This window comes from Heterodontus francisci, chromosome 10 (assembly GCF_036365525.1).
Source record: "Heterodontus francisci isolate sHetFra1 chromosome 10, sHetFra1.hap1, whole genome shotgun sequence".
Lineage (NCBI taxonomy): Eukaryota > Metazoa > Chordata > Chondrichthyes > Heterodontiformes > Heterodontidae > Heterodontus > Heterodontus francisci.
In genome coordinates this window covers 23,106,597-23,134,175 of record NC_090380.1, presented here as the reverse complement: position 1 = coordinate 23,134,175, position 27,579 = coordinate 23,106,597, and the positions used below count along the sequence as shown (strand labels likewise).

Genomic DNA, 27,579 nt, shown 5'->3' with positions numbered 1-27,579 from the left:
TCGTGCGAGCCCTCCAGCTCCCCTATGATTTCTCGCTTCCCTCTGATGCTGTGGACGGCAGATCGCTCCCTGAGGACATGCAGCAGCTTCAGTGATGGCTGCCGGGGAAGTCTATTTGAGTCCCAGACTTGATCTGACCCACTGCCATTTTCAATCCCGTCAGTTCTAAGAGGACAGGAAACCCATCTCCATACCAATTAAGAGCTTACCCATTTGAAAATTGCAATCTGAATCAGCTTCCCAGAGGAGGCTGATTTCAGACCCAAAACCAAACCCAGTTCCTGTTTCCCGCCTCCATAATGAAAACCCAGCCAATTCTGCCTGATCAAAGATTTTGTCTCTTTGAGTTTGATTAGCTTATTTAATATTTCTCCTCCTATTGTTTTAAATGCGGTTATATCATTTCTAATTTCATCTTCTGCATAATGTCCATCTCCCTGGTAAATACTTAAACAAAAGAATTATTTAGTGGGCTGCATTTACCAGCCCTTTGGAGACGGGATTGGAGGGGGGAAGGGCTGGTAATATGGCGGCAGAAGCTGTCAGAAGGGGAGCCCAACATCTTCCCACCACCATGGCATATTACCAGCGGTTGGAACCTCAACGGCATGGCTGCCCAGCAATTGAGGCATTGAGGTGCCTAATTAAGGGCCACCTCCCATCCCTGCTGACATTTACTAGTGTTGGGAGGGGGTGCCACCATGTGGGGAGACAGCCAGGGCTCCCAGTGGATTCCGGGGGAGGGAGGTCCCCCACAATTGTTCACCGTTGCCTGCCTGTCTGGCCCCAGCTTGCAGAAAAGAAACTTATCCTGTCTTCGAGGGCGCCTCGCCAAGGAGGCACCCTCTTCTTCATCTTGCAGCCTCTGCAGTGGCCACCTCTAAGTGTGGCGTTGCCAAGGCTACCGGCTCTCTGATTGGGCCAGCAGTTCTGAAAGGCCAGCCGCCATCGCAATTGGGATGGCAGTCCCAGAGGCAGCCTGTTAATTGGTCACTGCCAATAAAACCCAGCTATTGCTTCAAACATTTCCCCTTTATTCTTTCTACCTCTGTCGCTATCTGGAAAATGCTGCCCCAGTGTCTCACTGCCTGCCGGTGTGAGGATGGCTCCCACTTTTGGCCAGGTCAGTGGGATTTCTTCGATGCTGGAAAAATTCAGCCCAATATTTCTGCGATGTGCTTTCACTGCTGTTATGAAGACCCCCACCTGTCAAGAATAAGGCATATTAATTGCACCATATGAACATTAATTTTAAACTTTTGCTGGAATGAAGAGATGACTTGTTTAAGGGGATCAGCAGTGGCTGGAAAAACCATTTGCATACTAAGAGACAGTGCTTGGAGAGACAAAAGAATTGCTCCCCTGATCCAATTAACCTGAATGGATTTTGATCGCCAGACATTGAATGTGTGAGAGAGCCAGCATTCCAGCATAGTCTGCCAAGGTGCAGGAGTTTGTTTAAACAGCGAGTGAAATGACTAACCTGCTGGCACAGGTCCAGTTTTGAACTACTCACAGGACAGTTTGGGTCAGATGGCAGATTGCAACTGAACTTGGAAGAAGGGAGCCTCTCTCTCTCTCTCTCAATAATCTCCGGATCCACTGAAGTCACTTAAACCTCAAGAGGGAAAATACTCCTACATCAAAACAGGTTTGAAAGTGTGCACTGGGCCTCAATGAAACAGCAAGACTTACCGGCAACCAAAGAGTCTACGTCAAACTCAACGGACCATAAATAAAACCCAGCAATTGCCTCAAACATTTCCCCTTTATTCTTTCTACCTCTGTCTCTATCTGTGTGTGTGTTTATCACGTATGCTAGTGTGGTCGCGTCGCATATTCGTAGTCATTAACCGAATTAGAGTTTAAGATTAATAAACTTCCACCTTTCTTGTTTAAATCTAAGAAAACCTGTCCGATTGATTTCTTTACCTTACAACTGGAAAGCATTGAACAAGGATTCACTGAGGGGGAGCTAAAAACACGGTGTTTTAAAAATTAAACCCTGTTACTGTTAAACCAGGCAAAGGCTGAGAGGGAACCCCTCGACCCCTTTCTCACCTGGTCGTAACACTGCCTATGATTTTATTCTAAACATCCCTCAATGGCCCTATTCCTGTCCTGGCCTTTTCTTATTTATGTGCCTGTAGAATATTTTACTATTTTATGTTCCTTGATAATTGAATCTCGTAGTTTCTCTTTGCCTCCCTAATTGTTTTTTTCAATTTCTCTCCTAATTTCTTCAAATTGTCTTCCATTTTATTTTCCCATGTTCTATTCTCAACCCCTCAAAATCAGCTTTCTCCAATTTATTATCTTGGTCTTTGTCATGCTTAAGTCCCTCTCAATTATTATCTTATACCATATTATGTTATGTCACAATTGCCTAGATGTTCTCCTACATACTTTTATCTGCTCGGGTTCAATCCCCATTACTTGATCCAGCAGCGAAACCTCCCTTATTGGGCCTCTTGCATACTGCGTTTGAAAGGAGTCCTCTACACATTTACTTAATCCCCTTTACTTAACTCATGGCTAATTCATTTTGGAATAGTGGAAATCCCCATGATTATTATTCTATGTTTTTATTCACTTCCCTAATTTGTTTACATATTTTTTCCTCCACCTCCCTTCCACTATTAGATGATCTGTAGACTATACCAATTAGTGTGATTGATTTTATTACCTTTTATCTCTATTCACATGGATTCTATTTCTCTCTTACTGATGGCTGCTTCAGTTTTTTCTACTGCCAATATGTTATGTCTAATAAGTATAGATATTCCATCTCCCCTTTTTCCCTCTCTATCTTTTCTAAATATGTTATACTCTGCAATATTTAATTCCCAGTTCTGATTTTCCTGTAGCCATGTCTCAGTAATCCCTACTATATATAGTACCTCACATATTATTGCCTGTAGTTCCTGTTTTATTACAGACACCGTGTGCATTGCTGTACAGATGGTTTAACTCACTTAAAACCAGTTTCTCTCACTTGATTTTTAACCATCTTTTTACACTCCTGTTCTGTAACTCTATTTATTCCTTGGCTATTTATGTCCTATATTATGTTTAATCTGTCCTATGCTCTCCATTCCTGTTTCGTTTATAATTAAGCATGTTTCATTTTATGTAGATCCCTCCCCACCCGTCGATATACCCTTTCCCATCTCTCTATTTACCCTTTCTGCTAGGACATTGGTCCCATTCTGGTTCAGGTGGAGCCTGTCCCATCTGTACTATACCTCCTTCCTGTTCCAGTATTGGTTCCAGTGTTACCTAAAAAGGAATGCCTCTTTCCTACACCAACCCTATATCCATGTGCTAACTCCTGATCTATCTGCCTCTATGACAATTTCCATGTGATTTGGTCAATAATCCAGAGATTATTACCCTCGAGGTTTAATTCAGTTCCTAACCCCTCAACTGGACCCTATTCCCATCTATGTTGTTTGTTCCAACATGGATGATGACAACGGGATTTTCCCCCTCCCTTTCCAAATTCCTTTCCAGCTGCCTTGAGATATCTCTTACCGTGGCTGTGGATAAGAAGCACATCCTTCAGTACTGCAATTATAGAATCCACTATTACTACATTTCTATTCTGCTATTCCCACCCCCTCCCCGTACACCCTTTTGAGCTATGCTGCCTTGGTCTGCATTATCTCTGTCCTCCTTGCAGTCCTTCTCCTTATCTTCAGGTATCTAGTAAATTGTACCTGTTGGACAGGACCAGTGTCTGTGGGATCTCCTTCTCAAAGTCCCCTTACCCTGCTGACAAGCAGTCACACCCTCCCCTTCCTGATTGTGTACTTTCCTCGGGGGTTTGACTATTCTGGATAAACTATCCAGAAATTCCTTCCCCTCTTTTTATGTTTCGGTGCATCTCTAATTCACACTCCAGCTCAATGACCCGGAGATGGAGGGCTGAATTTTGTTAGCGCGCCGCACATCTTGGTGGCGTGCTTTGAAGTTGGCGGCCTTCAGAAAGGGAAGCGCCACCACCGCGTCTCCGCGATATTTCACGTGGGGCTTATTTAAATGGAGGAGGTGGAACAGCCACCCTTGATGACATAGAGGGGGCATCCTGCGCCAACGTGCAGGTGACATTTTTAAAGGGCTTCAAGCCCTTAGCAAAAATTTGAACTTTTAAAGGTATATTATTGTTCATTTTCTTAATAAAAAATATTAAAAGCTGGAGGCCGTTTACCAGGTAAGTTTATTTGCATTTTGATTTAATTAATTTTAATATGTAAATGGAGGCCCCGTTGCCAAACGCTGGAGCGGGGGTGGCACACCGAGGCCTCACCACCGCCAGTAAAATGCAGTGCCTTCTCGGCATCGGGCGTCGTGGCGGGCTGTTCCCGCTAACATTTTATGGGCCCACCCCACCCCCTCGCCATGACCCCCGATGTCAAGGGGCTGGTAAAATTCAGCCCGCAGTGTCTGAAAGCAGAGACATTTCCTTCATGTGGGAATCTAGGAATACCTCACTCTCCTTAAATTCCCATATAATATGGTGCCAACATATAGTCTGCCCTGCCATCTCCAGTTTGTTTTATTTATTTTTTGATGGATAGCCTAAATTAAAGTTAGGTAGACAGCTTTTTATTTACAAAAACAAATTACTTACTGCTTACTCACCCAATGAGCTCTACCTCTTTTCTTTGCCGTGAAATTAGATTTTCAGTGACTGAGCATCACAGCTCTCTGAGGTAAAGAATTCCAAAGATTCACATCCCTTTCTGTGAAGAAATTTCTCTTCATCTCAGTCCTAAATGGCTGACCCCTTTTCCTAAGATTAGACCGCGAGGTCCAGACTCTCTATCAAGGGAAACAGCCCCTCAGCATCTACCCTGCCAAGCCCTCGAAGAATGTTATACATTTCAATGAGATCATCCTCTCATTCTTCTAAACACCAGAGAATGTAGGCCCATTCTACTCAATATCGGATTCCTTTTACAAAACTGTGGCCATATACCTTAAAATGCAGGGTCTTCCAGGTAAATTGAGATTTGCCCAATTTTTGTTGAGTCACTTATTACAAAATTGGTGCATTCTGCAACTGCCTAAACAAATTTGGCGAAATGCCGATCTAGTAACTGGCGAACTGCTTGAGAAAAAAGCATTCACATTGAAGTCGCTTCATGATTGGCTGATCTAATCATTTCTGCTGACGGAATAATATCCTCAAGAAGATCACATTTCTATCCATCAAAAAATAAATAAAACAAACTAGAGATGGCAGGGCAGACTATATGTTGGCAAAAAAAAAAGGACTCTTGTGTGGAGGGTTTGGTAAGGTAAGGTTTTCCTTTTTTTTTAAATCTCTGTTGTCAATTTAGTGCAGAGGGGATGGAAGCTAGGGCAGTTGCATGCTCCTCTTGCAGGATGTGGGAGGTGAGGGTCACCACTTGTGTCTCTGCTGACTTCACCTGTGAGAAGTGCACCCAACTGCAGCTCCTCACAGACCGCGTTAGGGAACTGGAGCTGGATGAACTTTGGATCATTCAGGATGCTGAGGGGGTGATAGCGAGCAGTTATAGGGAAGTAGTGACACCTAAGTTACAGGATAAAGGGAGCTGGGTGACCGTCAGGGGAGGGAAAGGGAATAGGTGCACAGTGCAGGGATCCCCTGTGGCCGTTCCCCTCAATAATACGTATACCGTTTTGGATACGGTTGGGGCGGACGACCTACCAGAGGAAAGCCACAGTGGCCAGGTCTCTGGCACTGAGCCTGGCTCAGTGGCTCAGAAAGGAAGCGGGGAGAAGAGAGCGATAGTGAAAGGAGATTCAATGGTTAGAGGAACAGAGAGGAGATTCTGTGGTCGCGAACGTGACTCCCGGATGGTATGTTGCCTCCCGGGTGCCAGGGTCAGGGATGTCTCGGATCGAGTCCACAGGATTCTTAAGGGGGAAGGGAAGCAGCCAGAGGTCGTGGTACACATCGGTACCAATGACATAGCGAGGAAAAGGGATGAGGACCTCAAAAGCGAATATAGGGAGTTAGGTTGGAAGCTAAAAGGCAGGACGAGCAGAGTAGTAATCTCAGGATTGTTACCGGTGCCACGTGCTAGTGAGGCTAGAAACAGGGAGCGAGTGCAGCTGAACACGTGGCTACAGAACTGGTGTAGGAGGGAGGGATTCAGATATGTGGATCATTGGGATACCTTCTGGGGAAGGTGGGACCTGTACAAGAAGGACGGGTTGAATCTGAACTGGAGGGGCACCAATATCCTGAGCGGGAGGTTTGCTAGAGCTCTTCGGGAGGGTTTAAACTAGCTTGGCAGGGGGATGGGAACCGGAGCTACGGATCAGTGGATGGGGTAGCTGTTGAACAGGCAGATACCGAGTGCAGAGAGTCTGTGAGGAAGGTTAGACAATTGACATGACAAAGTTTCAGCCAGTATGATGGGTTGAAGTGTGTCTATTTTAACGCAAGAAGTGTTAGAAATAAGAGTGATGAACTTAGAGCATGGATCAGTACTTGGAGCTACAATGTTGTGGTCATTACGGAGACGTGGATATCACAGGGGCAGGAATGCATGTTGGATGTTCCGGGGTTTAGATGTTTCAAAAGGAATAGGGAGGGAGGTAAAAGAGAGTGGCATTGCTAATCAGGGATAGTATCACAGCTGCAGAAAGGGAGGTCGTCGAGGAGGGTTTGTCTACTGAGTCATTATGGGTGGAAGTCAGAAACAGGAAAGGAGCAGTCACTTTGTTGGGAGTTTTCTATAGACCCCCCAATAGCAACAGAGACATGGAGGAACAGATTGGGAGGCAGATTTTGGAAAGGTGCAGAAGTAACAGGGTTGTTGTCATGGGTGACTTCAACTTCCTTAATATTGATTGGAACCTCCTTAGTGCAAATAGTTTTGATGGAGCAGTTTTTGTCAGGTGTGTCCAAGAAGGTTTTCTGACTCAATATGTAGATAGGCCGACTAGAGGGGAGGCTATGTTGGACTTGGTGCTTGGCAACGAACCAGGCCAGGTGGCAGATCTCTCGGTGGGAGAGCATTTTGGTGATGGTGATCACAACTCCCTGACCTTTACTATAGTCATGGAGAGGGACAGGAGCAGACGGGATGGGAAAATATTTAATTAGGGGAGGGGGAATTACAATGCTATTAGGCAGGAACTGGGGAGCATAAACTGGGAATAGATGTTCTCAGGGAAATGCACGACAGAAATGTGGAGGTTGTTTCGGGAGCACTTGCTGCGACTGCTGGATAGGTTTGTCTCGATGAGGCAAGGAAGGGATGGTAGGGTGAAGGAACCTTGGATGACAAGAGATGTGGAACAGCTAGTCAAGAGGAAGAAGGAAGCTTACTTAAGGTTGAGGAAGCAAGGATCAGACAGGGCTCTAGAGGGTTACAAGGTAGCCAGGAAGGAACTGAAGAATGGACTTAGGAGAGCTAGAAGGGGACATGAAAAAGTCTTGGCGGGTAGGATTAAGGAAAATCCCAAGGCGTTCTACACTTATGTGAGGAACAAGAGGATGGCCAGAGTGAGGGTAGGGCCGATGAGGGATAGTGGAGGGAACTTGTGCCTGGAGTCGGAGGAGGTAGGGGAGGTCCTAAATGAATACTTTGCTTCAGTATTCACTAGTGAGAGGGACCTCGTCGTTTAGGAGGACAGTGTGGAACAGGCTGATATGCTCGAACAGGTTGAGGTTAAGAGGGAGGATGTGCTGGAAATTTTGAATGATATGAGGACATAAAAGTCCCCGGGGCCAGACGGGATATACCCAAGGATATTACGGGAAGCGAGGGAAGAGATTGCTGCGCTTTTGGCGATGATCTTTGCGTCTTCACTGTCCACTGGAGTCGTACCGGATGATTGGAGGGTGGTAAATGTTGTTCCCTTGTTCAATAAAGGGAATAGGGATAACCCTGGGAATTATAGACCAGTCAGTCTTACGTTGGTAGTGGGCAAATTATTGGAGAGGATTCTGAGAGACAGGATTTATGATTATTTGGAAAACCATGGTTTGATTAGAGACAGTCAGCATGGCTTTGTGAGGGGCAGGTCATGCCTCACAAGCCTTATTGAATTATTTGAAGATGTGACAAAACAAATTGATGAAGGAAGAGCAGTGGATGTGGTGTATATAGATTTTAGCAAGGCGTTTGATACGGTTCCCCATGGTAGGCTCATTCAGAAAGTGAGGAGGCATGGGATGCAGGGGAAGTTGGCTGTCTGGATACAAAATTGGCTGGCCCATAGAAGACAGAGGGTGGTAGTAGATGGAAAGTATTCAGCATGGAGCTCGGTGACCAGTGGTGTTCCGCAGGGATCTGTTTTGGGACCTCTGCGCTTTGTGATTTTTATAAATGACTTGGATGAGGAAGTGGAAGGCTGGGTTAGCAAGTTTGCCGATGACATGAAGGTTGCTGGAGTTGTGGATAGTGTGGAAGGCTGTTGTAGGTTGCAACGGGACATTGACAGGATGCAGAGCTGGGCTGAGAAGTGGCAGATGGAGTTCAACCTGGAAAAGTGTGAAGTGATTCATTTTGGAAGGTCGAATTTGAATGCAGAATACAGGCTTAAAGACAGGATTCTTGGTAGTGTGGAGGAACAGACGGATCTTGGGGTCCATGTCCATAGATCCCTCAAAGTTGCCACCCAAGTTGATAGAGTTGTTAAGAAGGCGTATGGTGTGTTGGCTTTCATTAACAGGGGGATTGGGTTTAAGAGCCGCGAGGTTATGCTGCAGCTCTATAAGGCCCTGGTTCGACCACACTTGGAATATTGTGTTCAGTTCTGGTCGCCTCATTATAGGAAGGATGTGGAAGCTTTAGAGAGGGTGCAGAGGAGATTTACCAGGATGCTGCCTGGACTGGAGGGCATGTCTTACGAAGAAAGATTGAGGGAGCTAGGGCTTTTCTCATTGGAGCGTAGAAGGATGAGAGGTGACTTGATAGAGGGGTACAAGATGATGAGAGGCATAGATAGAGTGGATAGCCAGAGACTTTTTCCCAGGGTGGAAAGGGCCATCACTAGGGGGCATAATTTTAAGGTGATTGGAGGAAGGTTTCGGGGAGATGTCAGAGGTAGGTTCTTTACACAGAGAGTGGTGGGTGCGTGGAATGCGCTGCCAGCGGTGGTAGTAGAAGCAGATACATTTAAGCGACTCTTGGATAGGTACATGGATGATAGTAGAATGAAGGGTAGGTAGTTAGTTTGATCTTTAACCTACTCTAAGGTTCGGCACAACATCGTGGGCCGAAGGGCCTGGACTATGCTGTACTGTTCTATGTTCTATGTTAATTAAACTGTCTCAAGAATAAACCCTCATACACCTGCAGCCTTTGTGATGCAATGACCTTCAATTCTGCTACAGTGACCCCTGTGAGGGAATGGCAGGATACGGGAGAGAAGCAGAGAGACAAATTTTCAAAAAGCTTAAATTCTTTGTAAATGCTACAATTGGTGCGCGCATGTCGGGGCGGGAGCATGGGGGAGGGGGGGGGGGTGCGGGTGGCTGGGCTGGGCAAAGAAGCAGAAAAGCCAGGAAAGAGGGCAAAAAGATAGACAGACAGTGACACAAATGGGAAGAGCTTGTGGTGTATGGTCACTCTGGATCCAGTCTTGAACAGCTGTTCCAGAGTTTGCCATAGGTGATTTCCTTCTTCAGTGTGGCAGGGAGGGATACCTGCACACCACTGTGGAGGGGTGGAGGGCGAGGGGAGCTGAACATCAGTGGTGGGGGGGGGGTGCGGGGGTGGGGGGGGGGTGGACAAACTAGACACCACTTGCAGGGTGACTTGGACACCACTGGGAAAGGAACTCAATGCAGTCTCACTGGAAAAAATATTCCTGCGTTTATTGGAAGACAAAAATTCTGTTCGCAGTAGATCGTAAAGACTCCGTTTAAATAGACTCAGCTATAAGATAGACTCGTTGCTTGAAAGGAATCTCTGCTGTAAAATAGACTGTTCTTTCCCACCTCCAACTCATTGGCTGAAACAATGGTGTCTATACTCACATTAAATTTAATTATACAAAATTTAAAAATAAATTGTAAATTAGAAATAAATTAAAGGAAGTCGTGTATTTGTTTAAACAAGATTCCTATGAGGATATGAAATCTAACGGGCATTAGAGATCAATATAAATGAACACACCATTGAACAGTGAATGCATTTGGATTTATTGAGTATTTTAGCATGTTAGGAAGATCTTAACAGACTGCCTTTCCCTAAGGCAGCTCATAATGTACAACAAAAATGAACCACCAATTCTAGCAATATCCAAAAATACACATCTGAGTAACTTCCTAAACAATAAATATTCAACCATGCATTAAAACATAAAAGGCACAGAAAACAAAATCCGTTCTAGTAGTCATAAAATTACCAACTACATAAATAAATCACCCAAATATCTATCAGTAAATGTAACATTATATTCAAAGGGTGAAAATACAATAAAACATTTTTTTCCAAACAGTATGCAATAAATACTCCATATTTTGTTTATTAAAAATAAAACTGTGCTGTTGTAAACAGTATGTAAACAAACACGTTTCACTTTCGCCTTACCTTTATCAGAGTACATAAAGACAAATCTGTTGCCAAAGGGTTGGTTTTTAAATGACACTGGAAGGATGCTGGGCAGTTTAAAAGTTTTACTCATTTCTGAAGCAAAATTAGTCCCCAAATTTGGTATCACACAGACTGTTCAATATCTGGTTTTGATATGTAAGAACAAAATCTTCGAGGAAAATCAGAGAAGTATCAAAGAACGGCAAGAAGCTAAATATAGCAATCAGGATATAGATGGTTTAACAACTTACACAAAAGATTTATCTTAGTCACCCAGGCATGTGAAAATACATGTGAAAATCAATCGCTGTCTTTAAAAGCCTGCAAACCAAGCTACTAAGCAATTCACACAGGTAGCCGTCTGCTTGCTCGGATATGGAAGGTACATATTCTCCCATAAAGAGCATTGCCAGGTTGGATAGTCTGGTGCAGGTAGGCAGCGCCAAGACAAAGAAGATGTGGCTGAACAAAGCAAAGTAAGCAAATGTTGCATGAAGATGATGTGGGAATTATAAAAGTTTGCATAAATTTCCCATCAGGTAGTAAACTCAAATGCTTTGCAGAACAGGAAAAACTGAAAGTACATATGAAGGTTTAGTTTACAACTTGTCCAGATCATTTTTTTTACACATTTGTTTCCATGTTTTGTATCATCGTCGCAGCCTCGTTCATTTCTCCTTCTCTGCTGTGCCTTTTGACATTTAGGATTGTGCAGGCGCCTCTTTAAAAATGTTATCGCTGCCATTTCATGACTTAATACCCATCACGCAACAAGATAAGAAAAACATTGTTCAGGAATGTATAAAACAGCCTCTTCACAAGGTGAGGCTTGGAAGTATAGGGCTGCTTTTGCTGCAGAAGTAAGCAATGAATTAGCAAGTAAACACCAAGATAGCTTATAAACTTGATTTAAGGACAACCATAAATATAACTAGAAAACTGTTTAGTCTTAGAAAATAGCCAAGTCACAATTTGTTATGCTTCACTACCACAAATACCATCACAATTTCAATACATTTACAAATATCAAAGGGGACCGCACGACGGAGAATCCAAATTGTATAAAATACATCCCAGGCAGGAGGATAATACTCGAGGTACATTTACAGATATGTGTATTCATTACAGTGATAAACTGTATTAGTGCAACGTAGCCCAATAAAAATCATAAGCAAAACTTTTGACTTTACATGCAAATTTTGCTTGTAAACGCACTGTGAAAAGAAGCTGTGTCAATTATTTGCCACTAGATGTTGCACATTAGACACAATTCAAGAGATGGCTGGCCACTGGGGGAAAATAAATCATCACTGCTCTCCTGAATATGTACAAATATGTTTGTCCCCAGTGCATTATAAACGCCTCATGATGCAGCCTTGTCAGTCATTATTCATACAGTGCAGTATTGTGAGTTGGATTTTGTTTAGTGTTACCAGTTCTAATGTACTAACCAATCTTTGCAGCAATGGCTTGGAGGCCCTGCATGGGAAGGCTGGCTCCTAATTCGTGTAAAAGGATTTAAAGGAGGACATGATTTTTGCTGCTCATTTCTCTCGGAAGCAAAAAAGTTGCTACTGTGTCCCTTAAGAACCAGGTAAAAATTATTTTAGCGATAAGGCTTCATTCTTCAAAGTGACTGCATAGAAGAGTAAAAAAACAATTAAAGTTCATTGGCGTGGATAAGTGCAATTTTGAATGAAATGTTTTTAGGTACAGCTTCATCACCTGCTGTTCAGTATGAAGTTTAGTACAGATATCTGCTTCTGCTGACACAAGTAGAGCTATGTATAAAAGTAATTTGTCCTGTTTGTTCTAGGGAACTAGTCTGGAAGGATTTGGAACCCAAACTTTCTAATGCTCTCACGTCTCATTTGGCAACTTGGGACTTCTTGAGGGTGAAATTCATTCACATCGCATCTCTTCATGATATCAATAAAGAACACCATGCGGGCCGTGCAAATAATGGCCCGCGGTGCTGCCTGCTGGCGGGGAATCAGTGGAAGTCTACACAACAGTGCTATGAGAACGAATTTCTCCCACCTTGCCTTTATTTCCCCTCTGCACAAACTTGAGCCCATAATCTAAGCTAACACTCAGTGCAGGGCTCTCTCAGTACTGCACTATCAGAGGTGCTATCGTTCAAATGAGACATTAAATCGAGGCCCCGTCTTCTCTCTCAGCTGGACATTAAAGATCCCATGGCATTACTTTGAAGAGCAGGGGAATTCTCCCCAGTGTCCTGGCCAATATTTAACCCTCAACGAACATCACTAAAACAGATTATCTGGACATTTTCACATTGCTGTTTGTAATTGACTGCCACGTTTCCTACATTGCAATAGTGACTATGTTTCAAAAGTACTTCATTGGTTGTAAAGAGTTTTGACACCTCCTGGGATCATGGAAGGTGCTATATAAATGCAATTTCTTTTTTGCTCCTTTTGCACATGCACTGTATGGGCAGTCTTATCATACAAAAACTTATATGGAGGCGTTAACCCATTTCTTTAAAGTGGATCAACAACTGTGTTAGAAAAGCAGAGGGCAACTGGAACCGAATGTGCAGCACTCATAGTAACTTTCCCACTGTCTCTCACTAGATCATCCTCCACAACAGTGTAAAAAGCTGGGATACCTGCTACTTACACACATACTAATGGAGCAAGGTTTCACAGCAGATTCTGCCAAAATACCAACAGTAATGCTGAGCAAAAGCAGAGCCCAGTCACTCAGAATCATACAACAGAGGAGGAGGTAATTCAGCCCATTGTGTCTTTGAAAAAGGAATCCAATTAGTCCCACTTCCTTGCTCTTTCCCCATACTGGCAAATGCTTGCATTTCAAATATACATCCAATTCTCTTTTGTAAGTTCCTATTGAATCTGTTTCCACCATCCTTTCAGGTAGCACATTCCAGATCATCGTAACTCCCTGGGTTAAAAAAATTCTCCGAATCTTCCCCCCTAGATTTTTTGCCAAATATCTTAAATCAATGTCCGTTGGTTACTGATCCTCCTGCAACTGGAAACAGTTTTTTCCTATCTACTCTCTGCTCTAAGTAGATCAATCCCAGCATTGCAAATTTCTTCACATAACTGAAGTAACATATTAGTAAATCTCCTCTGAACACTCTCCAAGGCCTTCTCATCCTCCTAAAGTGTGGTGCCCAGAATTAGACACAATTTTCCAGCTGGGGCCTAAGCAGTGCTTTACAAAGGTTTACCATAAATTGCTTTCTTTTGCACTCTATGGTCAGAATTTTTCCACGTCAGCTAAAGTCCCACCGCCTGGGCCGAAAGCGGGAGATGAACCCACTTCGACCGGCGGTGGGACTTGGGGAGGTATATCCCTGGTGACGTTTGGGGCCACTGTCCCAAATAAGGACAGCAGCCTACCCCCAAGAACTGCCACTGGCAGCTCAGCAGCACCAATGCTAGTAGCGGCCATTGCTGAGGCTGCAGGTGCAAGGAGAGGTCACCTCAATGACCAAAACACCTTTGAAGCTGGGTAAGTGGGGTTGGGGCTCGCCGGGGCCAAGCAGGTAGGCCCTGGCAATGGTGGGGGGAGGTGGGGGAAGGGGAGCCATGAGGCACAGGCAGTGCCGTTGCCATGGGCATGGCCATTGCTGCTGGGGTGCCCCTCCCTGGGCCATCGAGTGCCCAAAAGGGAGGGTCCCCCACTGGGAGGCCATCAGGTTTCACTGGGTGGTCTCCCCACATGGTAGTGGGCCTCCTGACGCGGGCAAAATATCTGCAGAGGCGGGAAGTGGCCCTTAATGGGCCACTAAAGTGGTTCAATTGGGCTCCTGGTGGCCGGCCAATCTGCCACCTTTACTGCTGCTGGCCAAATGACATGGCAGTAGGAAGACGTTGGGCATTCCCCCCCTCCAACTCCTTCCCCCCCATTTTGTCAGCCTTCCCGCCTCCCAGCCCATCACCAAAGGCCTGGTAAAACTCAGGCCTATGTCTCTATTCAGAAAGACAAGGATCCCGTTTCTTTTTTTTTTTAAAAACAGCCATCTCAACTTGTCCTGTCAGCATCAATGATTTGTGCACGTGAACTCCCAGGTCCCTCTGTTCCTGCACCCCCTTTATAATTGTACCATTTAATTTATATTCCACTCCTCACTTCACACTTCTCTGCATTAAATATCATCTGCCAATTTCACCCATTTGTCCAAGTCCTCCTCGAGTCTGTTGCTATCTTTCTCACTGTTTACGTGTTTCCAAGCTTTGTGTCATTTGCAAATTGTGAAATTATGTCCTGTATACTCACATCCAGGTCATTAATATAGATCACAAAGAGCATTAATCTGAATATCAACCCCTGGGAGACATCACTGTATACTCCCATCCAGTCTGAAAACAACCTTTCACCCCTACTCTCTGCTTTCTGTCTTTTAGTCAATTTTTTTATCCACACAGTCACTGTCACTTTAATCCCATGGGCTTCAATTTCACTAATAAGTCTATGATGTGGTACCTAATCACTGCCTTCTGAAAGTCCACATACACAACAGCAAGTGCATTATTCTCATTGTCAGACATTATTTGCCTTGATCAAATCCATTTTAGCTGTCAATTATTAACCCTTGGTTTTTCCAACTGACAATTTGTTTTGTCCTGGATTACGATCTGTAGGAGTTTCCTTACCATTGCGTTAGGAATGTAATTACCAGGTTTATCCCACTCCCCTTTTTTAACAGAGGTGTAACATTTACAACCCTCCAGTCCTTTGGCACTGGTTCCATATCTAAGGAGGATTGGAAGATTCTGGCCAAAGCCTCCATTACTTCCACCCTTACTTCCTTCAGTAACCTAGGATGCATCACATCTGGACTTGGTGACTTTTGAGCACTGCTAGCCATTTACGTATGTCCCCTTTAACTGGCCTGAACAGGAATTGCTCAGTGTGCTTTATATTGGTATGTGGAAATATAGAAATTTCCCACAACCTGGACACACAGCCTGAATTACAATTAAACATTCTTGTTGCTGTAGCCATTCTGTTTCTTTAAATGTGTTATTGATCAGGAATCCCTAACTTCTTGAATATCAAATAACAACTCAACCATAATGAACCAATTAATGGTATGGTGCTGCCCTTTGGCTACACAGGGTAAAACCCTGAGTTCCACAAAGCAACAACGCACTTGGGGGTCATGTGGGCTGACTAGTTCTAAATGTCTCGGTGACTGAAGTAGGTGGGATATTATATCCTACTGTCTGCTCAGCACAATGCTCTTGTCACCTTAATATTTTCCTTGAAGGAGCAACCTCATGGCTTGGAAACTTTCAAAGGATTTCGGCTCCAAATCCTTAAGTTCCCAAGTCTCTTTCCTTGCAAATGTCCTATACACGACAGCTGCTTGTTAGATTAGAGGGGATTAACCCATACCTAGGAGACATGGAAGCTCAAGTTGGTTGAAGAACAAATGAATCCCTTGTTGCAACTATTGTGCAAGTCAGGAATACGACACTTTGAACTGGTCAAATACTGAGGGGAGGGGGTAGAATGGCACCACTATTTTCTATGACAGTTTGTCAACTATTTCTTTATTCAGCAAAATTGTCACTGGTGTTTGACATCAGAGTGCCAAATGGCTGGAAGAGATTCAGTATTGGTGTTGGAATTGATCATGGTGCCTCTGCAAGATGAGTCAAAATATGTTTGATGCCCCCATTTTTGGAAGATATGTTCTTCCTACAGCCACTGAAGTAGCCCATTTGGTCCAAATATATTCAAATCTTCAGCCCATGCCCTCGTAAAGCTCCAAGACATTCCTCTTTGTGCGGACCTCTATATAAATTTAAATTCTTGCTGTTGATTTAGACAGTTCTGATCCAACTGTATGGGATTAGATAGAGGGTTCAATGCATTGCAGAGGGTAGAATGCACTACAAGGTTAGGCATTCTCTCCTCAGAAATACCTTGTTCCAGGTTACCCTCATTCAACAGAGATAATTCCACAGAGGTGTTCATTGTATTGAGTTTCCCTTCTTATCCGTTCTCTCCTGAAGGCAGCAACTGAAGCTGGAGTAAAGCTTCAGAAATGGTCGTGGGCCTCCAGTACCTCACCCAAGTGACCATACATCTTATGCCAACCCAGACTGTAGGTGTTGGTAGGGCTTTTGCACCACAGAGCTATGACATCTGACCCCTACTCAATATATAAATGTGCACATTTCTGGATTGCAACATGCTCCCCACACCCCATAGCTTAAGGGTACTGAGGCCTATTGTAACAACTGAACTGTGCCTCAGCCTACCCACCACCCTTGCAGCATTGCAAAAAGACCGGGTTTGGAACATAGGACATGACCCTGCCTGTAAGCTTCAGTACCACATAAAGTATGGTTAAATCTTCACATGACATCAGCTGTTTGGGTGCAGTTTCTACTGGAGATGGATAACCTGACATTCGTTCAAGATCTCTGCCTTGCCACCTGCAGAGTGAAGTGACCTGCTGATGGTAACTAGAGTGCAAGGACTGAGTGGCTCCTTGAATAGTAAGTGGGTCTGGGAATGGGCCAAACAATTCAAATGAAGACAGACACATGCCTTCTCAGGACAAATTGTGAGAACCAAATGAGATCACTTGTAGAGCGGTGAAGGAGACCTGAATGAAGGACCCAATTTACAACATTGCAATACAAGCGAATGGAATTTAGATTTCAATCTTGGGTGGGAAGAGATTTGGCACATGACCTTTAAGTGGGTATTAATGACTCAATATTCGGACCAACATTCTGTTTCCTAATGTCCTTTGTATATAAATTTTCTACCAATACAACACCAATCCAAGAGAGCAGCACATATATATCATTAAATATAGTGATGCAGGTCAACTGCATATTTTAAATGTTATAGCACTATGCAATCAAGCTTTGTGAAAACATCAATCATAATAATCATAATAAAGATTTGTTATTCTTGTTGCAAAGAAGAATCCATTCTACAGGCTGGTTCACATTAAAGATTTAAGGGCAGAAACTGGAACTCACTCTCTATGACCCATGCCTGTGTCTCATAAAGCTCTGAGCCAGGAGGCCCAGCTCGAAGTGCTGCCCTTACTGAAATTCAATGAAATTCCAAAAATTGCAAGATGACCTTCCTGCACATTTGTTGTAATGTAAAAAGTAACAATAAAAACTTGTACTATTAACATGGAAAAGTGCCTCAAGGGTCTTTGGAGAGATATAAGAAAAAAATGGGCACTAGGCCAAAGGAGGAGATTTTAGGAGGCATGGCCAACAGCTTGCTTATGGACATGGATTTAGAGAGTCTTAAAGGAAGAGAAATAGAGGGTTTTAAGAAGGGAATTCCAGAGAATAAGACTTGGATGGTTGAAGATACAGCTGCCCACGGCAGAATAAATATAAGTGGGGAGGAGAAGGAATAAATAAAAGGCCGGAATCAGGGGAACTGAGTTTTGGGGAGGGTATTGTAGGGCTGAAGGAGGTTATGGAGACAGGTAGAGTGAAGCCATGGCAGGATTTAAACAAAAGGATGGGAATTTTAGACTTTGGGTTAGCAGCGACAGGGTGAAACCTGGTGTGAAATAGGTTATGAGAAGCAGAATTTTGAATAAGCTGAAGTTTATGGAGGGCAAAAGATGGAAGGCCATTCAGGAGAGCAATAGTCAAGTCTGGAGGTGGCATAAGAATGAACAAGGGTTTGAGAAGATGGGCTGAGGTAGGGGCAGAGGTGGCGATACCATCGAGCTGTTGTGGTCAGAAGTTTAGCTCAGGGTCAAATAGAATGCTAAGATTCCAAGCTGTCAGATTCTGTCCGAGACGGTTGGTGAGATGGTGGGGATGGAGTCAGCAGTTAGGTTATGGTGGTTGGAATGAAGACAATGGCTGTAGCCATCTTTATATCTACCAGGAAGAAGTTACAGCTCATTCTATATTGCAGTCTGACAGTGCAGAGGAAGTGGAGGCCTTGGAGAGGTGATGGAAAGGTGATGGAATTCTACAGTTGTGTTCAAAGCAGATTTTGGAAAACATATGGGGGAAGTCAAGAAAATGAAGGAGATGACAAACAGTAATGAACTATGAATAATGACAAACACATTAATGATGGAAATAGGTACTTCCAGAAGGAAAATTTAACACTCCTAAAATAGTTAAGATAATTGGCAAAAAATCAAGGCGGGGTGAAGAAGTGATTTTTTTTTTAAAACACAGCGAGTCGTGATCTGGGATGCACTACCTGAAAAGGTGGTGGAAGCAGATGCAATAGCAACCTTCAACAGGAATTGGATAGATACATAAAACGGAAAAAAATGCAGGCTATGGGGAAAGAGCAGGGGAGTGGGACTAATCGGGCAACTCTTTTAAACAGCCAACATAGGCACGATGGGCCAAATGGCCTCCTTCTGCATGTAATGATTCTGTATGATACTAACTGCACAAACCCGCATAGGTAGAATCAGTCCTTCTTTTATGTTTTTTAAAAATTTTCTATTCCATTATTTTCTCTTCAAATTTTTTTTCAGCAGAAGCTCATCAAGAGCTTCACGGTATCCAAAAGGCGACTGTTTAACTTGAAATGAGGGGGAAAAAAACCAAGTTATCCCTGTGGATTTTGTAATAACTGCTAAGGTCAAAAATGCAATAATTGTTTTCCTGCATATTAAATTCCAAAACCATGTATTGCCAGCAAATCTGTGTACGTGTGCTACACACACAATTATATATTACAGAAAAAATAAATCCATCATGGAGAATCTCATGATCAGTGCTACCCTGTTGCGACCCCTCCTGTTCATGGATAACTAAATAGCCACTGAACTGCCCCCAATCGAGCAGGTGGGTCGGCTGCAACCCATTGGATCGGGCAGTGAAACCCTACAGTCTCGTGTGAACCAGTCCTTGCCTAAGAAATGTTTTCATGCAAAATATAACACAGAGGAGCAGAAACAACGTTTCATTAACAAACACTTCAGCAGTAATAAGTTACCTTATATTAAACAGATATAAAACTTGTTCAAGTGTTTTTTTTAAAAAAAGCATTAGGCATATGTCATGCAATCCTAGAAAGAGTTCAAGCAGGCACACCATGCGGTATAATCTGCATGCATGCTACACTGCATGTGCTTCCTACATCAGTCTGAATTAGACTCCTTGGCCACCAAGTGATATGCTCCACAGACCGTATTCACAGGTCAAGAAACAATGGCAATGGGTCCATTCCAAATATTGTATAGGATACAAACCAATTCCGCCTTCTAAAGCAGTAAAGGCAATTATCTGCATTAAATTGATATGTAATTGCGATAAAAACAAGCCGTTTTTGAATCCACGACTCGCGCTGAAGGAAGTCCTGAAATATTTTGCACCTGTATTTACCATTTTGCAGCATCTTTGTTTCCAGGAGGGTTATGCAGTTCAGTGTAAACCCATGTTTACCGATGCATATTAGGACTTGTCACATTAACACAATCAAAAATGGCTGTTGAGGATTAGCTGCATTGGCACAAAACCCTCAGTAAAACTCAAGACAATTTAAGGTTAGAAAAAAAATACATGAACTGAAGCAAACACCTGAACATTGCACCCTGTGACGGCAGCGAAGTCACGAATCCTACTGAGCGGAAAGCCTGCAGAATGCTGTATGATTGCCAGACTCCTTGGGGAAGTCTAAACAATGTTCCTCCATTTTCTGAGATAGCACCAGAACAGCTACACTTCTGGCATGGAAGTGTTTTTGCCGAGGTCCTTAATTCCCTGGAGAATTCGCTTCATATGGCCCACTTTCGTTATCCCCAGATCCTGAAGGAATGAAGAGAAAAAAACACATGTTTGCATCACAGCTTTACTGAAATGTACTCTTTCCTCAGCAACCCAAGACATAATACTGATGCCATGCGATATGAAGGAAATAGATATCGGAGCAAAAATATCTCTATTACAGGTAACAACAAGAACTTTGAACTGATGAACAATATCAAAATGACCTGATGCTCTTCAACCCTGTCTCAGTCTTTGAACATAGTTCCCCTTCCACATGCAATTGATTTGGTCTCCTTCCAAGACCCTTAAATCCAGGGTGGTCCAGAATTCTCCTATTCTTCTGGAGACTACAAAATATTGGCCCTGGAGCCCGGTTGAGTTTCCCGGTCTGGCAGTACTCCTTGCATGGTTAGTACTGACTATTCTTTGCCCTGTGAGAAACCAACTGTCCCTCCCACCCCCAAAATCTTGAGAGGGAAAGAAAGGAATTTCTGCAGTGCCTTTCATGACATCTGGAAGTCCCATAGTGCTTTAGAGCTAAAGAACATTTGAAGTGTCGTCACTGTTGTAATGTAGGAAATGCAGCAGCCAGTGTGTGCACAGCAAACTCCCACAAACAGTAACATGATAATGACCAGATGATCTGTTTTTATGAGGTTGATTGAGGAATAAATATTGGCCAGGACACTGGGAATAACGCCCCTGCTCTTCTTCAAAATAGTGCCATGCAATCTTTTATGTCCACCTGAAAGGGAAGACAGCACCGTAGTTTAATGACTCATTCAAAAGACAGCATCGCTGACAGTACATCACTGCATCAGTACTGCACTAATGTATCAGCCTAGTATTATGTGCTCAAGCATCTGGAATGGGACTTGAACACACAACCTTCTAACTCAGAAGTGAGAGTGCTATCACCGAACCACAGTGGAGACTGTAAAGTAAAGAGAGTAGGTGTTCCTGATAGCTTCCTTCATCCATTCACTTCACAATCTAAAATACCAGGGTCAGTTGACTGAGCCCACACTCCTAACAGGATAGCCTTGCTTGAAGGGAGCATGGGCTGGAAAATTGGTACTGAACTGTTGAACTCACCCTGTGCTGCCTTTGAATGAGGTTCCCAGCTGGAATGCAGGATTGGTGCATTTGGCTGAAAACCACTGGATGGGATTTCCCACTTTGGGAGGCAGTGATGGTAAGCTAATGTTGAAAGTGTAAGCTAATGTTGAAAGTGTTAGCTAATGTCTCTCTGGACCACTGCTGGCCCTCCTGACCCAGATGTGTTAACAGGTTTTTTGGATTCTTTGAAAGACAATGCATCAATCTGGTGTGGCATTCTGCAGCCAAGCTTGGAGAACGTTTTGGAATCATCCAAGTGGTCTCTACTTGCTTATCATATTAGCTTCCTAGCAACTAGGGCAGTGTCAGTGTGGCTCAGTTGGTTGCATTCTTGTCTCTGAGCCAGAGGGCTCAAGCTTCATTCCAAGATCTAAGCAAGTAATCTAAGCTAGCACTCTCGTGCAGTGCTGTGGGAGCAGTGAATTGGCAGAGGTACCATCCTTCAGATGAGAAGTTAAACCAAGTCTTGGGTGCTTGTTGAGATGGCTGTCAAAGATTCAACAAGACTTTTTCGAAGAAGAGCAGTGAGTTCATCTATTGGCCTGGTCAACATTCTTGCCTCACTAAAAACAGGTTAACTGAACATTTGTCTGATTGTTATTTGTAGGATCTTGTTGCACACAAATGGATACTGCAAATCCTACACAATGCGCATTACTCCCACTGTTATCAAATCTTTCTGAGTAAAACATGAAGGCGCTACATGAATACAGTGGCCCAAATCTTGCTGGAGTGCGGCATCTCATGATGTGTTCCATTAGACTTTTTCACCTCACACTGCAGCTCTGTAATTTGTAATTTTGCTTTGTAATTTGCTGGAAGTGCGCGCTGATAACAGTGTGGCGGGGGTAACGAGGCATCTGGGACCTCAGTGAACAACGGACCAACAGTTTATCTACTTAACCAATGAGATTTAAAGATTGAGAAATAAACATAGGAATGACTGAGAAGGACGGTGAATTAGAGTCAAATCAAGAGAGAAATAGAAAGATTGGATTAAGAGAAAGAGACAGAAAGGAAAAGTAAGAAAAAATTATGAATTTAAAATTTGGCATTTTTAAAATCTCCAACAGTAATTCAGTTCCTGGAGGAGTGAGAAATCACACTTCTAATTGTTCACTTTCTGGGCCAGAAAGGTTGATTGACAGTCATCATTATCATCACAATGTTAAAAGGCTACATTACGAGACTTACCTTTCCATGGTGAGTTTAATAGGCAATATATGTGTAAATGCAACGTTATAAAAATCACAGGGAGGCTGAGGGTAGGGGATGAGATGTTGTTTCCGCAAAGCTAATGTTTGAACAGCTCAAAGTGGCCAGCAACTTGTATAAATTTGTAATTCACAGGGTATGTTCCTCACCACAAGTTGGTGGACGATTTGTGCATTAATAACAGCATGCATCGTTCACACGCTATCATCTTTTCAACAAATTCCAGTTCAACGTCTTTTTTTAATCTCCAGCAGCTTTTTCTGCAGCTACATTGGGAAACCCAATATCCACAGCCAGGCATGTCTCCAATTCAAACCACTCCTATGCAAAGATCTACATTGCAGTCACTATTTCAAACTGCTGGTTTGTAGATGAAGTTATTCCTGTTGCCCAGGTGAAAAGGCCAGTCCCATTTATAGGGTGGTGTTGGAATATTAATCCCACCCTGAAGTCTGCCCAAAACAAATGCATTGTAGAAGGCCATATGAGGAAAGCTTTCAGAATTGGGGAACGTCTGTGAGATGGATGCACACACTGAATCCAGAATAGGGACTCTGCTCAAGTTAGGATTTTCATCGACATAAAACTCATTTGCGAGAGGATAACCAGAAATGTAACCATTTACAAAAGTGTGAACAGGGCTTTGGGCTGAGTTTCATCCTCTTCTTTTCCTTATGATAATATTCCTACACTTCTTTCATCTCCTCTTCCAAGAAGCTCGAGGCTTCATGGATCTCTGCTTCTTTTGGAAGACCTGTCCGGAAAGAAGGGTCCATGATGTCTCATGGTAACAATGGAGATTTTGGCTGACAAAATGGTTTCAAAAAGATAAACACCAACAGGGACAGTTGTGCCTGCTTCCATGTTGAAATCTCTGTGTAATTCTGTGTAACCTTACAAGCCCAGTCTCAGAAATCAGTAGCTCAAAAGCACAAAGGAATCAATTGTTGAATGGGATGTGTGGGGATTGAAGTGAAAGTCTATAGTCCAAGGCTGTTAAGTTACACCTTTACCACACATCCTACAAGACCAAGTGCTTACATCAGTGGCCCACAACCAGAATTACATGGCAACCTACAGCAGACTGCTGAGGAGCGTATCCACCTGGGGATTAAAATACAATTGCTATCCCGACCTATAATTGTAGGAGGATTTATCTAGGAACATAGGAACAGGAATAGGTCATTCAGCCCCTTGACCCTGCTCTGCCAGTCAATTAGATTATGGCCAATCTGGATCTAACGTCCATTTAATCACCTTGGCTTTGTAACCCTTAATACCCTTTCCTTAAAAAAACTATCAATATCAGTTTTGAAATTTCTAGTTGATCGCTAGCCTCAACAGCTTCTTGGAGGGAGAGTGTTCCAGATTTTCACTACCCTTTGTATGAATATGTATTTTCTGACTTCGCTCATGAACGGCCTAGCTCTAATTTCAAGGTTATGCCCCTTTTTCTATACTCAAGGAAATACAAGCCTAGTCCATGCCTTTTAGCCCTGGTACTAGAATAATTTCCCCTCATTTAACCAGGCAGAGCAAGCAAAATGTTTGGGATAAAAGTGGGGATTCAGTGTCCTAGTTAGCAGCACATGATAAAATAATGGTGGAACCATCAAACGGGTGCAATTCAATTGCTATGCTTGATCAAAAATAGAAGGCCCTGATGAATCAGGATAGTAGCCTTCCCAGTTGGTGCAGAAGAATGAAGGGCATAGTGGACCTGAGTTTTAGGCCCCGCTGGAGCCAGGAACGGGGGCAGGCGGACGCTAAAGATAGTGTTTGCAGCCAGAGTGCCAGTTCCCTGCTCCATCCTACCCCCAGGCCGTTTTCACAAGGGCAAGGTGGTGAGGCGGCAGGGCTACCCGCCTGCAAGCAGTGGGTAGCCAACACAGTTCATTAAGGGCCACTTAAGGCCAATTAAAGGAGGCCGACTACAATTTTCCAGTCAGCCTCTAAGTTTCTGCAGGCTGCAGGGGCCTGTTCAACTGCTTGGAGGCGGCCTCCTGGTGGCAGACTGCTGGTGGGAGGGGGGGGGGGGGTGGAGGGGGGATGGGAAAACAGTGTTCCAAGCAGGCCAAGAGGCCTTCGCTGCCTGCCTGGGTGCTGCAGAGGGCACAGGTCACCCTACAGAGCAGCTTCCCTGGATGGTTATTGGAAGGTGCTGTTCTGTCCACCACTCCTTATTCAAGCCTCTCTTATCTGGCTTTCACCCATATAGAGCACTGAGACTGCACTGATCAAAGTAACAAATGACATTCTTTCTGCTTGCGGGCAGGCTTCCTGTCTTTACTGCACGTCTTCAACCTCTCTGCTACTTTTAACACCATTGGCCACTTCATTCTCCTCCAAAGTCTCTGCCTTTACAGTTCACCTCTGGGCTACAGTTCTCTCTTAACATGAGGCCGGCACCGCACCATTGCCAGTGACTTCTCTTCTGCTTCCACAGACATCTTAGGTGGACTCCACATGTCCCTCTTTGGTCCCCTGGTCTTTACTATCTATTTGCTACCTTTCAGTGGCCTTCTCTGATAAAACGGGGTCATTAACAACATGCATGTTGATGACAGCCTGCATGCTCTCAAAGTGTCTGCCTGATATGCAGACCTAGATGAAATAGAACTTACCCCAGCTGAATCTCAGCAAGACTGAGACCAGGCTCTTCAACACCTGTGAGCCTCTGGCCTCCAGTCGAGCAACCTCCTTGGGTGCCATCTCAAGCTGAGGCAGAACCTTGTCACCTTGCTCGACCCAGAGCTTAGCCTCCTCCCCACATCCACTCCATTACCAAAACTGCTTTCTTCTACCTCCGCACTACTGCTCACTTTCATGTGTACCTCTCCCTTTTTGTTAAAATCCTACTCTATGCCTTCATTATCACAAGGCTTGATTTCTTCAACGTCCTCTGTGCTGGCCTCTCTACAAGACTCAGGTCATTTAAAACACATTAGCTCATGCCCCCATGCTTGCATTACCCCTGCCCACTTTAAATTCACACAGTGCCCTGTGCTTGAGCATGTCAACTGTAAGATACGTGCGTTAGTTTTCAAATCTCTCCATGGCGTCTCCTTATCCTCGTCTTACTTTGTATAGAAGATTAAGGTATGACCTAATTGAGGCGTTTAAGACGATTGCCTTGATAAGGCAGATCGAGAGAAACTATTTCCTCTGGTGGGGGAGTCCAGAGCAAGGGGACATAAAACTTTAAAAGACCATTCAAGGGTGATATCAGGAAGAATTTCTTAACATCAAGGATAGTGGAAATCTGGAATTCTCTCCCGCAAAAAGCTGTTGAGGCTGGGGTCAGTTGAAAATTTCAGAACTGACATTAATAGGTTTTTGTTAGCAAGGTTATTAATGTTTACGAACCAAGGAGGGTAAATGGAATTCAGATTCAGATCAGCCATGATCTAATCAAATGGTGGAACAGCCTGGAGGAGCTGAATGGCCTACACCTGCTCCTATGTACCCTCCGTTAGTGATACCCTGCTTTTTGGTCCCACATACACCCCTGCTTCTCATATTTTGACTTTTCCTTGCTCTTTAGTCTCTCCAATCCACTGCTTATTCAGCCACTACGATCCTACCATCGGAAACGGTTTATCCAGTTCTTCTGTCTGCCTTGCCAACTTCCTTCCTGTTTTCAAAAAACTTCCTCAAAACCCTCCTCTTTGACTAAGCCTTTGGTTCCTCATCCAAGAGTCTCAAATTTCCCCCTCTTTTCTGTAGCCACCATATTATTGTACAGCCCTTTGTGACATTTTCCTGCACACAAGGAGTGCTACATTAATGCAAGCTACTGTATTTTTGGTCACCAACCCTCAACTGTAACTTAGTGTTGATTCTTCTCAATGAATACCCTTGGGCTATTCACCATGGTAAGGGCGACTGATAAACGCAAGTTGTTGTTGTCCATAATTCAGCACAAATTGGCAATTTTCATTGAGGCTTCAAGGGCGGGTTGATGTGGGAAGCAGGAATGCCACATTTGTATCGTCACTTTTCCTTTCTGAGACTGGGACTAAATAGGTTGGGGGAAAATGATTCTTTACTTTGCATGGATCTGGATCTACTCAATGCTAATATGGGCAGGGTATTGTAATAATGTTCCACTGCCAATATTTGCCAATCACAAAATCTCCATTCTAATGGCATCGGCCTTTACAAATAAGCCTTTTGCAGAAAGGGTATATTTGCTGCTTAAAGGAGACATTAATTGTTTGAATTAATTTTAACTAGTTCATAGTGTTGCTAAAATAGTGGACAAAATAATTTGTATGCTGATGTTTTGGTCTTTTGGAGTTTGATTCAGAAAAAGTAGGTCTGAAAGGGGTAGAGGCACAAAGGGATCTAGAGGTACAGATTCAGAAATGATTAAAAATAACAACACAGGCTAAAAGGCCATACAAATGAAAACAAAGCACGGGTTCATTTCGACAGGAATCAAATTCAGAAGCAGAGATTTTTGGCTCTACCACACTGAGTACTGTTCAGAGTTCTGGTTTCCATATTATTAGGATTTAAAGGCAGTGGGGAAGATGCAAAAAAGATTTACAAGGATGACACTAGAACTGAATGGTTGTAATTATCAGGAAAGACAGAATAGGCTGGGGCTCTTTTTTCTAGAGATGGGAAGGCTGAGAAGTGACCGAATATAGGTCTTTAAAATGATGAAGGGGGTTGATAGGTTAGATGTAGACATGATGCTTCCACTTATAGGCAAGTCCAAAACTAGACACCATAAATGATAGTCACCAATAAATCCAATAAGGAATTCAAGAGAAACTTCTTTACTCACTCAGAGAGTGGTGAGAATGTGGAACTTGCCAGGTTTACAGCATAGATCCAGTCAAGGGGAAGCTAGATAATCATGTGAGGGAGAAAAGAAACAAGGGATTTGCTGACAGGGTGAGATGAGGCTCTTGTGGACCATAAACACCGACATAGACCTGTGGGCTGAATGG

The 27,579-nt window shown here is 43.6% G+C and overlaps 1 protein-coding gene across 8 annotated transcripts in view; it reads right to left on the bottom strand.

Moving 5' to 3' along the window:
* The window catches only part of dgkh (diacylglycerol kinase, eta), a 640,503-nt gene that overhangs the window by 36,248 nt on the left and 576,676 nt on the right, over positions 1–27,579 (bottom strand). For 5 of the 8 annotated variants that reach the window (XM_068040243.1, XM_068040242.1, XM_068040244.1 and 2 more), the window contains one exon: positions 14,471–20,323. In XM_068040243.1, the coding sequence (XP_067896344.1) occupies positions 20,234–20,323 (90 nt within the window). In that variant the 3' untranslated portion in view covers positions 14,471–20,233. Of the gene's footprint in view, positions 1–10,140; positions 11,400–14,470; positions 20,324–27,579 lie in introns of those variants that run through there. The other 3 variants (XR_010975788.1, XR_010975789.1, XR_010975790.1) reach the window with 3 other exon arrangements.